General features: G+C 60.6%; 2 protein-coding genes across 2 annotated transcripts in view; both read right to left on the bottom strand.

Annotated features, from left to right (window-relative positions):
- The window catches only part of LOC119096884 (serine/threonine-protein kinase mTOR), a 30019-nt gene extending 21195 nt beyond the window's left edge, over positions 1-8824 (bottom strand). The window contains exons 1-14 of the mRNA XM_037219869.1: positions 8572-8824; positions 8048-8218; positions 7369-7570; positions 6819-7022; positions 6337-6443; positions 5696-5794; positions 4976-5182; positions 4294-4526; positions 3814-3938; positions 3532-3671; positions 2902-3099; positions 2375-2542; positions 1489-1680; positions 229-405 (exon numbers count right to left, since the gene is read on the bottom strand). Coding sequence (XP_037075764.1) covers positions 229-405; positions 1489-1680; positions 2375-2542; positions 2902-3099; positions 3532-3671; positions 3814-3938; positions 4294-4526; positions 4976-5182; positions 5696-5794; positions 6337-6443; positions 6819-7022; positions 7369-7570; positions 8048-8218; positions 8572-8799 — 2451 coding nt within the window. The 5' untranslated portion in view covers positions 8800-8824. The remainder of the gene's footprint in view (positions 1-228; positions 406-1488; positions 1681-2374; positions 2543-2901; positions 3100-3531; positions 3672-3813; positions 3939-4293; positions 4527-4975; positions 5183-5695; positions 5795-6336; positions 6444-6818; positions 7023-7368; positions 7571-8047; positions 8219-8571) is intronic.
- A 982-nt stretch (positions 8825-9806) lies between these two features.
- LOC119096579 (serine/threonine-protein kinase mTOR) lies at positions 9807-14782 on the bottom strand. Its single transcript, XM_037219481.1, has 7 exons — positions 14436-14782; positions 13906-14050; positions 13386-13621; positions 12370-12563; positions 11461-11653; positions 10283-10465; positions 9807-9911 (listed from the first exon to the last, which is right to left on the bottom strand). Exons 1-7 carry the CDS (start codon positions 14520-14522, stop codon positions 9807-9809), a joined length of 1143 nt encoding a protein of 380 aa, XP_037075376.1. The 5' UTR covers positions 14523-14782.
- Positions 14783-16174: the final 1392 nt, after the last annotated feature.

Here is a 16174-nt window from a genome sequence, read left to right as displayed (position 1 = left end):
ACTTGACCGCGTATGAACAGGGCACAGGGCGTGCGCGGCAAATTTGTTGACCGAGTCGCCCAAACGCTGGGCTCGTGGCCGAAAGATCTAGACTCAACCCCGCCACAAGACACTTGGCTCGTTTCCACGCGAGGTGGCGACGCCAGCGACCTCACCACCGCCTCGTCGCCGCCCCCCGCCCGGTCCGGCCGCCCGAGCGGCGTGCGGGGGCGCCGGGCCGCTGCTCACCAGGACGTGCGTGCTGACCACCTGGTCGTATTCGACGTTCTGCACGCCGTGCTTGAGCAGCACCTTGTTGACGGCCGGCATGAACAGGGCGTAGCGGCGGCGCAGCTGCTGGATCAGCGCGCACAGCGTCTCCACGGCCGGCGCGCGCAGGGAGGGGCACGTGTCCAGACACCGGATCTGAGGGCAGAGGCGGCGCCGGCGCTGGCTCAGGCGGTGGCCAGCGCACGGGGCGGCGACACGGCCAGCCAGGGACGCCGAGTGTCCGCGTGGTGGCACATGTCGCACCGTTGGAAGGCGACGCAGGCCATGGTCAAGAGACATGGACTCACTCCGCACACCCCATCTCATAGAAACTTCGCCGCACGCTTCACGGGGATGATTTTGGGATCAGCTTTCCTGCTGAGCATGCTTATCACAAGGGCCGCGGTGTCTCCACTGCTGAAAGCCAACCTCAGATCAGTGGAAAGTGCTCGCCCAACGGCTTTGCTTTGGGCAAAACAAATGCCATGTCATAACACGGCCGCCAAACCTCAGTCTGACACGCGCAGTCAACTGTCAAGCATAACTGAACAACAAATAGCACTGGCTGAGACGTCACCAATGTCTGCTGCGCAACTTTCTCAGTCCACTGGTATTGGTAGTATTCTGAACATAGTACAAATTTCAGAACCGTTCTTGCGGGACTTCGATGTATGCGCGAAAACTGACGATGATTGTGGTTTGCACACACCGCTAGCCTAACAAACAGCGCGGGGGGCAGTGCGTGCACGGATCTGAGCTCAGGTACAGGTCGTGGCCGTGGTACCATGTTACCAGGCCGAGCTCACACATAACACGTGAGATGGAAGCACAGCTGATTTGAGACGAGTACCATACCTAGTTGGTAGACACCAGAGCACAACAGCCACGCAGGACGGAGAGTGGGGATACGCACAGCTTGTCGAGACAACGGATCGGCGGAGAAGGCAAGGAGACAAAGATTCCCGAATCCCGAAGCAAGAACAAAAACAAAAACAAACACGAAGCAAGAACAAACACAAAAACAAAACACAAACAGCGGGCAAGAACCAAACAAACACAAATAAACAACAAAAACAAGACCTTTTCGGGTTATACCACGGCCCTTTCAACCCGGGCCGCATCCCGGTCCTTTCAAACCAGCGTCCCCCCCCCCCCCCCCCTTCTCCCCACCCAGCAGAAACCCCGTCTGCACAACACCCGCCAGCCAGCGGACGGACCCGCCATCACTGGAGCACCCACCAGCGGGTGCATGATGCGGCCGACGTATTCCGTGAGGTCGAGCTTGGTGGCCAGGTCGGCGACGGTGGCCAGCGCCTCCTGGCACACGGAGAGCGGCGCCTCGCGCGGGTCGAAGAGCCGCACGATCGGCGGCAGCACCAGGTGCAGGTGGTCGTCCAGGTTGCGTCCCACCTTCCGCAGCGCCGACAGCAGCTGAGGGTGGACGGCGGCGGCAGTCAGGGACAGGCCACGCGGCCGGCCCGCCGCCGGCAGCACCGCCCGCGGGTCACGGGAGAGCCCCCTGGAGCATGGTGCAGGCCCGGAGGTTTACCTTTCAGAGCTCCGCTCCGTTTCAACGGCGGGTGGCAGGCCATGCGGGTCCGTATGGCGGTTAAATCCAGTCCAGGGCAATGGCATATGCAAATAGCATGACAATCACACTTACCCACTGCTGACACTACAAAACACACGAGCAGGCGCATGTGACGTTTGCGCGCCATAGGCTTCACAGCGTCATCTGGCTCAGCGCTCACCCAGAATCCTGGCTTTGGGAGTCATGCTTTGCCAAAACGATCAGCTGTCCTCAGTTTAAACACTAATATTGGGGCTGTTGTATTACACGCCAACACATCGTCAGGTAGCGCAGCTGCTAATGGCAAGGAGGCAAACCCAACCAGTCAGCCACTTGCTCCGCTGCGGCACGTTTCTTACAGTCGCCCCAGCCTTGCTGGCCTAATACAGCCGGGGCCGTACCGTGCTGGCCTGACACCACCCCACCTTGCCGGTTGAGGAGCACCCCCGGCCTGCTGGTGACACAGCCAGAGCCGTACCGTGCTGGCCTGACACCACCCCACCTCGCTGGTGAGGCAGCGCCCCCGGCCCGCTGGTGACCCAGCCGGAGCCGTACCTTGCTGGTGACCACGCGGTCCCGGCTGGTGTCGTGGTAGAGCACGCGCAGTGTGTTGGGGATCAGCTGCGGCATGTACGTCTTGAACTCAGAGCCGAGCGCCACGGCGATGTGCTCCACCAGCGCTATTAGCGTCGGCTGCAGCGGCGAGTCCAGCTGCCAGAACTCCTGTCCGGGGCGCACACGTACGGAACTCGTCAGCGCCCAGGTCCCCCACCGCTCCCGGCTCTCGTTCATGGACATCCTGCACGCGAATTATTGAACCGGATTCGCTGAGATAAAATGTTTACGATATTCTACACGAGGCGCTCTGAACACAACAGCCACAACTAAAAACCGACCAAATGTAGATTGAAGACCGACTAACTAGACTAAAGACCGACCAGAAGTAGACTTAAAACCGATCAAAAGTAGACTAAATACCGTCCAAAAGAAGACTGGCCTGGCTTCTAGTAGCCAGTCGAGTCTACTTCCAGTCGAGAATCACCCCGGCCGTCGGCATCAGCGCCGGCCGCGTCCAGCCCTACCTTGATAACGGCAAAGATGTCCCGCAGCGAGGGCCGCACGTGCTGGCGCACCACGTCGATCAGCGTGGCCAGCTGCTGAAAGAGGAACTCGCGGAAGGGCGGGTCGGCCGTGCGAATAACCAGCAGCAGGCACGGCATCACCTGCGACAGGTATGGCACGCACTTGGTGCCCAGCGACTTGACGATGAAGGAGATCGCCTGAAACGGAGCACCGCCACGTGTCAGGGCGCGAGCGTTACTTGGTTCACTTCAGTGGAGCACCGCGGCTCATCACACACGCAAGGTTCTGAGGTCGCCATTGGCGTCTTGGTTGTCATCTTGATTATCTGACAAGTTGCCGGCGAACTAATTTGACAGCAAACGGCCTCGCCGTAATAAGATCGCCAGGCATAGAGGTCATGGTAAGTTGTAAGGTCGCTTGAAATAAGTCCATTGGTGGGTTAACAATCCAGCGGTAATATTGTAACACAGAGTGAACAAGCGACCAACAAATACCGTAACACGCTCTCATGAGCTTTACAATGAGATACACCGCAACGAGTTCCGCCGGACCATTAATATCCGCAGCTGAGTTACACGGGAGCGGGAGCCACTCCACGCCTCTCCTGACCCTCCAGCACCAGGACGCACCTGCACCACCATGGTGTGGTACTGGGACAGCGCCGGGTCGCGGATGATCTTCATCAGCGTGCCGAACGCCACGGCCGGGTAGAACTCCTCCATGGAGACCTGCGACATGTTCACCAGCCGCACGCTGCTGTTGGCGTCCGCTGTAACGCACCGCGCGCCCGGTCAGACCTTCCGCGCGCCGCCGGCGGCTGGGTCACGAGGCCGGACGTGGCTGCGCAGCACGCGAGCACGGACTCCGACACGCCACCGCTGGCGAAGCGCGCCGCTGAGCCGGCCACTGACCGAGCGTGTCGGTGGTGTCCGGGTCGGGGATGACCAGGCACTCCTCGTTCTCCTCCTGGCGCAGCGTCTTGTAGTGGTACGGGTCGAGGGCGCCGAGCAGGCCCAGCACGCGGATCGTCTCCCGGCTGCGGAACAGTCGGACGAGCCGTCAACAGTGCAGCGGCGGTCAACGCGGCCATTGGAGGATCGTGGACGTCGGCGGACACGACGACCACACGCCGGTCACGCACACAGCGTAGTTCATAAGTGCGTACATACTATGAAGTAAACGTACCAGTGGCCGCAAGCAGAGAGCAATACGAGCAAACTGGTACAATTATTGGCACATACTGTGTTATCACGCCTGACACCCGAACCCCGCATGATTCAAGCCGACCCAGCCTCCGCGCCTTCGCACGTGACCCAGACCTGCGCGCGACGGTTCCAAACGCGGCGCCCCTCCCGCTCTCCGCCTGGAGAAGCCGGCGGCGTCGCTCCTACCGTATGGTGGGCTGCTGTTCCGTCTTCAGGAAGCCGATGAGCAGGTCGAGCAGCTGCGGGTATTGCTGGTACGGACTGACCGAGGGTGCCGACGGGTCGGCGCGCGCCTGCACCAGGTTGGCCAGCGTGTACAGCGCAGCCTCGCGCTTGGCCAGCGACGTGTTGTCGGCCAGGATGGCCAGCAGCAGCGGGAACAGCTCGTTGACCCAGTGGCCCATCTCGGGCCCGCTCACCTGCCGGACGCCCTCGCGTGAGCAGTCAGCCAGAGTCGGCTACGGAGGAGCCGCCGCCAGCGTCTGCCACTGTCACTACACCCCCTGCTTCCCTTGCCGTGATGTGTCGGAAAACGCACCGACAGACACGAGTCTCCACGGTAGACACGGGCCTTCGCGGCAGATACAGGCCTCCGCGGCAGACACGGGCCTCCGCGGCAGACACGGGCCTTCGCGACAGACACAGGACTCAGCGGCAGACACAGGCCTCCGCGGCAGACACGGGCCTCCGCGGGAGGCGCAGGCTTCCGACAGCCGAGCATACAGCGCTGAGGCGACTCTCCGCGCGTGCGCGCGCACACTTAACACCGTTAGTGAACTGGAATCGGGAGAGCGCTGGCGGTCCAACAGACCTCGTACACCAGAGCGCGCGGCGGGCGGCGTCGCAGCCGTACCCAGCGCCGACTCACGTGGGCCAGATCGCCGACGGCGTAGAGGATGCTGCTGACCACCACGGGGTTGGGCTCGCTCTCCTTGAGCCGCTGGCAGAGCACCTTCATGATGGGGCGCAGGTAGGGCCGCGTCAGCCGCGGCGAGGACGACACCAGGTGGCCGAGCAGGCGGGCCGACTGCTCGCGGTTGCGCGCCAGCCCGCTGTGCTCCAGCTCGGTCAGGATCTGGCGGCGGCCCGGCGCGAGCGGGACGGGTCAGGGGCGACGGCCGACCTCGCACGCGGCCCAGCTGTACAGCCACACACGGCGCGGGACCGACGATGTCGTACCGAGAACACCTGTTGAGCTGTCACTGGGTATCATCCACAGCGAACAAACAACGAAACTGTTCACCGGAGTTTACACGGCCACATGCCTTCGCAGGACAAAGAGATTCAGAATTCGAAGAAGAGCGATGCAATGTTTAACAAAGGTTACGACACGGGCTTGCGGAAGCCAACCAGCCGATGGAACAGGACGCGCTGGTACAGGCTAAACGTCGCACTGATGCGAAACACCATTTCCAGCGGCCCGACTGAACAGTTCTGACCACACCCAATCGATGGCGGCCCACAAAAAACTGACATCGCAACCAGCCGCATCTTGACGGAGTGAGACGGGCTCGCCAGCGCGCGCCAGTCAGCCCAGCCCCACCGAGCCGGGCGGAGCACACTAGCCGGCCAGCGGGCGGCCGCCCACCTGGATCAGCGTCTTCCGCAGGCTCGGCATGACGTACGCCGGGTTCATGGCGCTCAGGCGGCCGATGATGCAGAGCACCATCTCACGGATCTCGAACACCTGCGGCCGAGCACCGGCTGACGTCACACAGCCACACGTTACGGCCGGCACACCACTGCCCGCATGTCACGGCCCGGACGTCACGGCGGGCACGTCACGACCACGCGTCACGGCCAGCAAGTCACGGCCTGGACGTCACGGCCGGCACGTCACGACCACACGTCACGGACGGCACGTCACGGCCAGCACGTCTCTGTCATGTCACGGCCCGGACGTCACGGCCGGCACGTCACGGCCGGTACCTTACGGCCGGCACGTCACGACTACACGTCACGGCTGGCACGTCACTGCCGGCATGTCACGGCCCGGACGTCACGGCCGCGCGCAGCACGCGGCGAGTGGGCAGACTCCTCACTCGCGTGCGTGCGCAGCTGACCATCCGACGACAAAAAAGGCCTGATGGAGCCAAATCACCTCAAAGACGACGTCTAGCCTTCAGATACAGGGCAAGGGACAAACAGCCGCGGTTTTACGTAGTGGGGAGAGAGCCGAGTTTGGCGCGGCTGGTGGCCCGTACAGACCCACCCGGCCACGCAACGCACCTGGTCGTTCAGCGCCACAAACAGGGCGTTCAGGTTCTCTGCCTGGGCGAGATGGTTGTCGAAACGCTCCTCCAGCGACCAGAAGACCGTCAGACGGATCTCCGGGTCTGAAACGGCGGCCAACAGCCCTTGCAATCATCTACGCACATTGCCGCGCTCTTGCGAGTTTCCAACCCATTCATTTGGCAGCTAGCCACGTAGTTCGTATCACTTGCATTGTGCAAGTTCGGCATGCGTCTAACTTACCTCCACCCGTAAGCCCTTGTCAACAAACGAGGTCCACTTAGTCACCACAACAAGAATACCGGACCGCAGCCACCGGAACAGCAGCGCGGACCCTCCGCGCGGTGGCGCTGCTCGCGGATCTTGACCACAAGACCCCCTCCCTTCCCGCCCTCTCTCAGCCGGTACGTCTGCCGATCGCCTGAGCGCAGCGCCGGTCGGCGCGGGCCCGCCGCGGCGCCGCGCGCCACGCCGCTGACCCGTGTCCGTGATGCCGACGGCGAGCAGCTTGCTGATGACGTCGCTGACGCTCTTCTGCAGGCTGGAGCTGCGTCCGGTAACGCCCAGCAGCGACGGCGTCAGCAGGTGCGAGGTGGTGCGCACCGCCTCCAGCCGCACCTGCGCGTCCTCCGACAGCAGATGGTGGTCGGCGCAGTACTGGATGAACATCATCAGCGACCAGTCTGGCGGCGGGCGCAGGGCGTCAGCACCGACCGACGCGGACGGCGCCAGCACGGCGGCAACTCACGCCGGCTGTCCGCAGCTCATGCCGTCTGCCGCTCCGCCTGACAGTCAGGCCTCCGACGGCTCGAGCCTCACCCCCCAGGGGGCCTTTTCGGATGCGACAGCGCATCACACCACCGACGACGAACATAAATCGCGGCGACTGAAGCATCACTTCGACAGACAGCAGGACGTCAACGGTTTCCTCACCAGAGAAAACCGGAGGCGTCGTGAAAAACGCAAGCCTTTCCCAGCCCGCCAGCCCTCCGCGACAGCCAGCACCGCACCGGCACGCCGCTTACTCACTGTCGTATTCGTAGTGCGAGAGCGTGCGCATTGCCAGCGTGGTGTTGATGAGCGAGGCCCGGTCGGCGGGCAGGCTGGCGTGCGCGGTCGCCGGCGGCCGGTGCCGCAGCACTGGTGGCTTGACGCCCAGCCGCGCCGACAGTACCGTCATCAGGCCGTCGCCCGCCTTCACCCGCAGCTCCGGGATCTGGGTGGCGATCTCCTGCAGCGCGACGGCGCCGTCAGGGCGGCCCAGTCAGGGCGGCGTAATCAGGGCGGCGGGGTCAGGGCGGCAGGGTCAGGGCGGTGGCGCGGTCAGCACGGCGCCGTCAGGACGGCGCGGTCAGGACGGCGCGGCCAGGACGGCGCGGTCAGGACGGCTCGGTCAGGATGGCGCGGTCAGGACGGCGCGGTCAGGGCGGCGCGGTTAGCACGGGACGCGGCACACGCGGCGTAACAGGCGGCAGTACGTCGCGGCAACTAATAGCCGGAACGAGCGCGGATACGGCCCACACATGACCGTACTGTGTCCACTTAGCGACGCCTACAAAATCTTTGCTCATTAACGTCACAATCCCGCGCAATATGGCGCCTCATCGGTCTGTCATCTGGCATCTGCCTGGTCATCTGTCCGCAGGCGTGTGCATCCATCGGTACGCGACGGGCATCTGCGGCTGCCCAGACGTCTGTCAGCCGGTACCTGCAGGGCGTGAGTCAGCGCCGGCGTCAGCGCCGAGGCCAGCATGTGGTTGAGCAGCTCGTCCATCTCCGCGCGCAGCTCGATGCGGCCAGCGCGCGCCAGCAGCCAGATGCAGCCGTAGACGGCCGGGTCGGTGTGTCCGGCGGCGCCGCGCTTCTTCAGGGAGCCGTCCTGTCGGCACGCGGGCACAAACGCCGCCCTCAGCTGTGCGCGGCCGCCGCGCGAACATCGCTCGCCCGCGGCCGTCGAGGCAGGGCAGGCCTTCCAGACGGCAGGGGAAGCGAGTCCGCGCCGGCGAAGCCTCTCAGCTCCCACAGTTGCTACCAGCCCGAGCCTGGCCGACGGCGCATGCTACGTTACGGCTCACACGGCCGGGCGTAGCTTAATTTGAAAGCTCACAGCCAAAAATCCCCACTGTCCTCGTCGCCTCGTGCCACGGTTGGCGGGTGTGGCCAGAGCCCGCAGCTGCTGGCCACCGTTACTGCGCGTCGGTCGATGCACCGGGCCAGCGCGTTCCAACTCACCTTGGGCATGATGTTGGCCTTGATGGCGTCCAGCACGTTCGGGATATATTTGGTAATGTGCTCGCGGACGGCGGCCGCCAGGAAGCCAAGGCAGAGGAACGCCGACGACTTGGGCGCGTCCTTCCGCTGCAGCCACCACTGGATGTACTGCACCGCCTTCGGCATGTACCTGCAGGGCGGCAGCCACATGTGGCGGTCACCAAGGCCGTCAAATCCAGGGGCCGTCATGACTGCCACGGACTGACGCCTGGAGCGGCTGCCACACGGCCAGGCTGTGCCATTTGACACGCGAGGAGGCTGCCTAGGTGACACACAGCACCGCTCTTCGAACGGATTGGCTGTCAACGTTGTCACACCACGCCGCCGCCACTGCTGGCCACGATGCAGCTTCTACACCTGTTATGAACCCGTGCTACATGTCACAGGAGGCCGTCGTCTCAGCTGTCAGTAGCAGCGGCTGTCACGTATGCCGCACTGCAACTGTATTAGCTGTCACGCGGGGTGGTCGTTACGGCAGGGAGCACCAGGGAGCCAGGGATACAGCGAGCAATGCGTTAGTCATCAATCCCGACTTAGCGACGTCAAGCCAGAAGAAGGTAGACAGCCAGACACCACGTGGGGCGCTGCAGGTGCAGCTAGGGCTTAAACAATTCAGCGCGGTTCTCTTCGAACGTCAGCCCCACTGGAGTGAGCCACACACCCACAAGTAGCGACGGCGAGCTCGCAGAGCCACAGCCGGGGCGCGTCACCGGCCTCCAGACCTCTACGAGCGGCTGCTGCCGTGAGTCGCACGTGCTAACGGAGGCGCCGCCGCGTCCGGAGCGCTGAGCCGTCCGCTCCGTTACCGACCTCACCGAGCACTGGTCACGAAACAGGAAACAAAGGCGGCCTCGTCGCACTCAGGCGTGCTTCATCTCAAACGAGTCCGCCGGGGGAAGACGCAGCACTACTTGTCGCACCGTGTGGACGCTGAGTGTGGAAGAGCCCGCCCCAGTCGCGACAAACGCGGGGAAGCATGGCGCGCGCGTGCCGCTTGCCTGGATACTAGACATGCCTGTTGGTGGTCTGGCTACACCGCGCTACCATACACAATTCTACACATGCTCTCATGATTGCCGATTTGCACAAGTGGGCCCGCACTGCCGTTTCTTCACAGACCGCCGAAAGTTCAACATGTGAGCGATACACCCAACGCATGAGACGGAGCGGGCGAGCGTCCCAGCACGGCGCGCGTCTCACTTGGCACAGAACTTGGCTCGGTCGAGGGCCGCCAGCCGAGGCAGCATCGCCAGAATCACCTGCTGCACGTACGGGCTCTTGTTGTACATGTTCGACGTCACCTGCAGCACGGAGGAACGGTTAGGGAAAATACGGATCGAGTACCGAGCGCAGCAGGCACAGGGCCCACCGCGTTACATTACAATCCGCCCCGCTCGAGCGCTCCGTCGTGGTCGGTGCCGGTCGGGTCACCTGTACTGTCAGGTCGCGACCCTTTACTCATGAACCTCACAAAAACATGCGCCCCGCCTCGCAAGACGAGCGCGGAGAGAGAACGCATAATGGCGGCTGGCGCAAACGACAGCGCCACGGGCACGGAAACGCCCAACACCGCTTTCGCGAGCAATTCAAGCGGACGGCACAACGTCGTAGCACTGCGGAACGCTGTCATCGACAACAGATCGCAACAGTCCTGGTGAGCCCGGCGACTGACGTGGTGGCAGACGGCGGTGTACTTGGCGTTGAGCAGGGCGCGACACGTCAGGCTGGCGTACAGGGGCTGCCCGCTGACGGGCGCGCCGCTCAGCAGGTAGCTGGGCGAGAAGGTCGGCTTCTGCGCCAGCCGCAGCAGCATGGCCTTGTAGCGGCGCTGGCGCGGCGCCGACTGCTGCTGGTGCTGCGGCGGCATACATTGACAGTCAGGGGCCGGGGGTCATGGGTCGGGCCACGGGTCACGGGTCAAGGGGCAAGAAAGATCACACAAACACAGTATGGTCAGGGGTTTGGTCAGATTCAAAACAAGGGGCTGGAAATGCCAGCAGACATGTGGTCAGGGTCTAGTCAGGTCAGGGGTCGGGTCAGTACAGACATATAGTCAGGGGGCTGGTGAGCTCCGGGATCGGGTGGGGGGAGGGGGGGGGGCAGGAAAGGTCAGCACAGTCACATGGCGAAGTGGGTCAGGTAGGTCAGGTCAGGCTGGGCCAAGCCAGCACGATTTCACGTCCCATTTCTATTTCGAAGTCAACTCAGACCAAACAGCCAGCAAAAACGGAGAGTCACATTCAGCTAGCGGTCCAGACATGGTCTTTGTCGGAACGCCAGCACCCACTCGAGGACGGTCACTCAGGGGGATCCCAGACGTTCAAACGGGAAGACCACGACGGATTCCACGCGAGCGACAGCGACTAGCGACAGGCAGTCAACTGGCCGAAGCAGCGAGCCAGGGCTGAACCTGACCGGGACAGCGCCTCCAGCCCAGCGCATCAGCGCATCTCCCGCTGACCAGACACCCGGCAAACAGCGGCTGGCAACGGCCGGCTGCTGTTTACTCGCGGTTTGGCTACACCGCATAAATCGTGATCTGAGCGGGGTTTAGCCCTACTGCTGGCTACCAAGCGAGATGAGTCGGCCAACAGGAGCCCGATGGAGATCGGCCCACGCGGTCATTCACTCAGCCCTGGCCTGATCCCAGATAACATGAAACAGCAAAAGCTAGAGTAACGAACAAGTTCAATGTTTCTGCAAAACTTCTCATCAGCCGCCGACAATGACTTTCTCCCCACATCACAAAACTGCCACCAGCGCTTAAACAACCACTGTCATTCACCAGCTGAGCGCGTGGAGCCGCGCTCGCCGCGCGCCGGCGAGCGGGGCGGCGTGACGCCGACTGACCCGGGCGTGCCGCTCGGGCTGGTGCAGCGCCACCGCCTCCAGCTCCTGCTGCTCCACCTCCCAGTCGACGTTGCTGCAGCGCAGCAGCTCGTTCAGCACCAGCAGCGAGCCGTGCACGCGGTCGTCGCGCGTCAGACCGCGCAGGTTCTCGTCGACGAAGCCGTGCTCCAGCTCTCCGAAGCACTGCTGGTACCTGTCGGCGGCGGCGGCCGGGTCACCCCCGCGCCCTCTCGCCCGCCGAGGGCCGCGGCCGGCCCGGAGGGGAGCAGACGTAACCCGTGGCGTCTGAGCTCGGACACGGCCGTCGCAAGTTAGATGCGATGCCCACTGCATCGCATCGATAGCAGCATACTGGCGTTGTGGCATTCGATGCCGACTGCGTCACGTCGATAGCAGCATACTGGTGTCGTGGCATTCACAAGGGCCCGCTGGTGCCTGGTCACATGCCCCGCCGAAAAACACTGCTGGAACCTGGTGACAGGCATGGGCCTGCAGTTCAGTGACACACGCAGGCACGTGCGCACGCACGCCCCCCCCCCCCCCCCCACACACACATACACATACACACACAAGCAGTGCTTACGCCTGGGGACACGGCAAACACGGCCGACACCTGGCGACGTACAAACGGACACGAGCACCGTTGATACCCGATGGCAAACCAACGAAGTGCTGGTACCTGGTAACAAATTAGCAAATATCATTGCTATCCAATGCGCACACAAGCAAACTAACCCCGCTAGCACGTGGTGAAACCTAGACATTGTCCCACACAGTAACCAGCGCGTCGGCAGCAAGCAGTGCTGGTATATCACGACACACGCCGTGCGTCACGTCCCAACCCGCGGACAGTGATCACCAGCAGCGTTCTGGCAGCCGGACGCGCGCCCTCTCGCCCCGCTCACTGACCACTGGGGCTTCTGTGTCTCCTTGACCTCGCGCTGCGCCGTGACCTGGAGGGCGGCGCGGATGGCGCTGACGGCACCCTCGCGGATGCTGGCCTTCGGGTCGCGCACCGCGCAGAAGATGATGTCGAAGAACGGACCCACTTGCTGGAAGAAGTAGGTCGGCACAGAAGCGGCCAACTCCCGGATCAGGATCACCTGTCGAACGCCACAGAGCGGGGTGTGACCCGCAGCCGACCGGCGGGTCCACCACAGAACGGGGCGTGACCCGCAGCAGGCCGGCAGGTTCGCCACAGAACTGGGCGTGACCCACAGCAGGTCGGCAGGTTCAGCACAGAATGGGGCGTGACCCGCACTCGGCCGGCAGGTCCACCACAGAGCGGGGCGTGACCCGCAGCAGGTCGGCAGGTTCAGCACACAACGAGGCGTGACCCACAGCAGGTCAGCAGGTTCACCACAGAGTGGGGCGTGACCCGCAGCCGGTCGGCAGGTTCACCACAGAGCGGGGCGTGACCCGTAGCCGGTCGGCAGGTTCACCACAGGGCGGGGCGTGACTCGTAGCCGGTCGGCAGGTTCACCACAGGGCGGGGCGTGACCCGCAGCCGGCCGGCAGGTTCACCACAAAGGGGGGCGTGACCCGCACCCGGTCGGCAGGTCCACCACAGAGCGGGGCGCGACCCGCAGCCAGCAGGCAAGTTCAGCACAGAGTGGGGCGCGACCCGCAGCCAGCAGGCAGGTTCACCACAGACCAGGCAGGCTCAGAAGATATCAGAAGACACGGCGCAGGTAAGCGTAGCGTCCCACACGCACTTTAGGTCGAGGCGAAGGTAAGAGACAGCGCAAACACCGACGCAAAGACCGACCACCGAAACACTCCGATGGGTCACTCCACCTGCACAGCCTGACTCCAGCGGTGCGGGCAGTCTCCACACGATCAGACGAGAGCGGCGACGCCGTCAAGCCTCCGCCCCCTGCGCCGAAACCCGCGCCGGCACGCTGAGCCCCCTGCAGGTCACTCACCGCCGACTGGCGCCGGTTCTCGTTGCGCTCGCCGCCCAGCCACTCGAGCGCGCGCTTGACCTCGAACTCGACGTACTCGGCCGAGTTCAGGCCGGAGCTCATGGCCAGTCGCGCCACCGCCTTGGCCGTTAGCTCGATGACGCCGATGTCGGCGCACGGCAGCAGGTTGCGCAGCAGGTTGGCGGAGCGCGAGATGCGCGTGGTGCTGTTGCCCACGTCCACGCTGATCAGGCTCACTGCCACGGGGGGGGGGGGGCAGTCAATTTGGTCGTTTGAGGACCAGGTGGCAGGCACTGGAGTGCTGTAATTGACAGAAATGTCAATGTTGTCATTGAATCAACCAACCAGTGCACTGGATCCAACCAAAGACACAGTGGGATGTGTGTGTGCATATTCGTAGAGTGTAAACAAAAGCATTCGCTAATGCCTTTGCTTAACATTTCAGGTTTAAATGATTTGTGTCTGCCCAGGTTTGTGGAGTGGTCTAGCCCCCCATCCTCGCCAAGTATGGCTATCTTACCGGTGGCCAGAATGGCGCCCTTTTTGTCGTTGCTGTCGGCGCTGGAGGCCAAGTTGAATATCTGGTGGTTGAACTCGTCCATGAAGGCCTGCAGCTCTCCCGGCGGCACCTCCAGCAGCTCGGTGCTGACATAGTGGTACAGCTCCTGCAGCACACACATGCCTGATGGTGACACAGCAGCTGGGTACCCTGAGGCACATGGTGACTGGTGAGGCCGGTTATACAGTACAGTGGCACTTTGGGACTAGGAAGTCATGACATATGCCCATAATGTCTGTTCACTTTGTGTTTGAGCATTTTCACCACATCTGATCCATCAGGCCTTTAGCAAAATGCTGGTAACATAAAAGTCAAATGTTGCTAAACTTTATCTTTACCAGCATCTCAGTAGGTTTCAGACTTTGCAACCATATCAATGTACCATGCATCTGAACAAAAACAAATGGAGAACTTTGACCAATAACTGACCTAAAAGAAAGGTGTACATGTACATGGACAGTCTTGGACCTTACAAAAGGGTGCATACTTACATGGACAGTCTTGGACTTCTCATCTTCTGATTTAGAACGGAGCCCACTTATGTATGTTTGGACAATAGATACTGGCTTAGAAGCCATGCTTGATAGTTGTTGTCTTCACAGAGCATGCATCATTAGCTGAAAGTGATAAGAGACATGTGGGTACTATGCTATTGTACTTGCAATCATACCATAACCAGTTGGGATGGAGCTGATGATATTTTGACACATGCTGAATACAAGAGGTCAAGAATACATGGAGGGCACATCTGCTGAGCTTGCATCTAATGATGGGCTCACTAGGTCTACAGACCCTGACTTCAAAGCTCTGGGGTTGTGGCTGATAACAGGAGCATATAGACTATGAATGACAATACCCCTGCAGCCAATGGCAGGTGGGGACACAGCTGACAGTGATACCAGGGCCATGGCCTGCTTCCATTCCTGGCAGCAGCTTGGCCCATTGAATTGGTTCAGCTCCCCTCTCTCCCAACCCACTAAGATTATGTCAGTTGGCTCAGACATCTACTCTTAGTGATGTCCCAAGTTACTTCATTACCTCTTTCCAATATTATGATGTAGATCAAACATGGCTGCTTCAAAAAAATGATTAGAAAATATATGCTCTCTCTGCAATTTATATGTTGACACACTCATAAATTGCAAGTGTCCATCTGCACTGAATACATAGTATGAGCAAAAATCACAACATTTGAAAAGAGAACAGACCAGTATGCACTCTGGTGAAGTTTCTCACATGAAAAACCATTTAAAGGGGGTGCTCCACATCCATATTCATATGGGGTTATGAGCGAAAATAGGCATATTAAAGATCACTTCATGCACTTGACAGCCATAACTTCCTTAAGGCCTAAGCCCTGCTATGTTCTGAGCCACATTCCTGTGAAGATGTGCAGACCACTTCAGAGAGACTACTGCAAGGCAGCTTAAGCATCCATTTTGACATAGCTATGCCACTTGGCTCCTGCTAAACCATTGGCCATGTGGCCACCAACATCCAGAAAAAACATCATTTAAGAGTTGTTGTTCATATCCCGCATTTGAGGGAACCATTTTCAGATATATTTGCTGTCAATCAGCACTCAACCAACATTGTGCAAGTTATGAAAACAAAATCAAAAGGCAATATTGAGGAGCAATTTACTTAACTGATCGACTGTCTTCTAGAGCAGCCTTTCCACTTGACAGGATGCCAATGGTGTAAGTTAGTATATTTCGTCACATTTGATGCTTCTTCAAAATGTTCACATATGGGTCACTCCCTTAAACCACATTTCAAAACTCAATGTAGGTTTACTTTTACCTGTTCATAAAGCATGGTATTCAGTCCATACAAAATCTAAGCCTGTCATACCATGAGCATCATTGTAACAACAAATAGCTTTAATGGGATGAAAACATTTGAAGGCAAAGCTTGTTAATGCAACAATCAGCTTGCAATTAGCTTCCAACAAGCAGTTCATTGACAAGCTCAATGGTCATGCACATGGCGGGCATAACAGGAACCAAAGGTGGTGACGTGCTCACAACATGAAAATTTCGGCACACGTAACAATTAACACTGGACTGCGACATAGCGTTACCGCTGTTGTCAGCTGAACTTCAAGGCCTTGAGGGCCTTCAGGGGAATGCCTATTAACGATCCGGACTACCTCCGTCCACACGCAGCTGAAAGCTACCAGTTTTGAAGGGTGTTAATTTACGCCGATGACGCCCCCTGACATAAACAT

The sequence above is a fragment of the Pollicipes pollicipes genome, unplaced genomic scaffold (genome assembly GCF_011947565.3).
Source record: "Pollicipes pollicipes isolate AB1234 unplaced genomic scaffold, Ppol_2.1 Scaffold_4295;HRSCAF=5057_pilon_pilon_pilon, whole genome shotgun sequence".
Taxonomy (NCBI): Eukaryota; Metazoa; Arthropoda; class Thecostraca; order Pollicipedomorpha; family Pollicipedidae; genus Pollicipes; species Pollicipes pollicipes.
The sequence above is the reverse complement of the archived record's forward strand: the minus strand, read 5'-3'. Positions and strand labels throughout refer to the sequence as shown.

Bases quoted from the DNA above. Each gene is read 5' to 3' on its own strand.
- LOC119096579 (XM_037219481.1), bottom strand. From the start codon at position 14,522: ATGGCTTCTAAGCCAGTATCTATTGTCCAAACATACATAAGTGGGCTC. The intron at 14,051-14,435 runs GTAAGTATGCAC...TGTGTGCTGCAG, and splicing joins AGAAGTCCAAGACTGTCCAT to GAGCTGTACCACTATGTCAG. The intron at 9,912-10,282 runs GTCAGTCGCCGG...TCCGTGCTGCAG, and splicing joins ACACCGCCGTCTGCCACCAC to GTGACGTCGAACATGTACAA.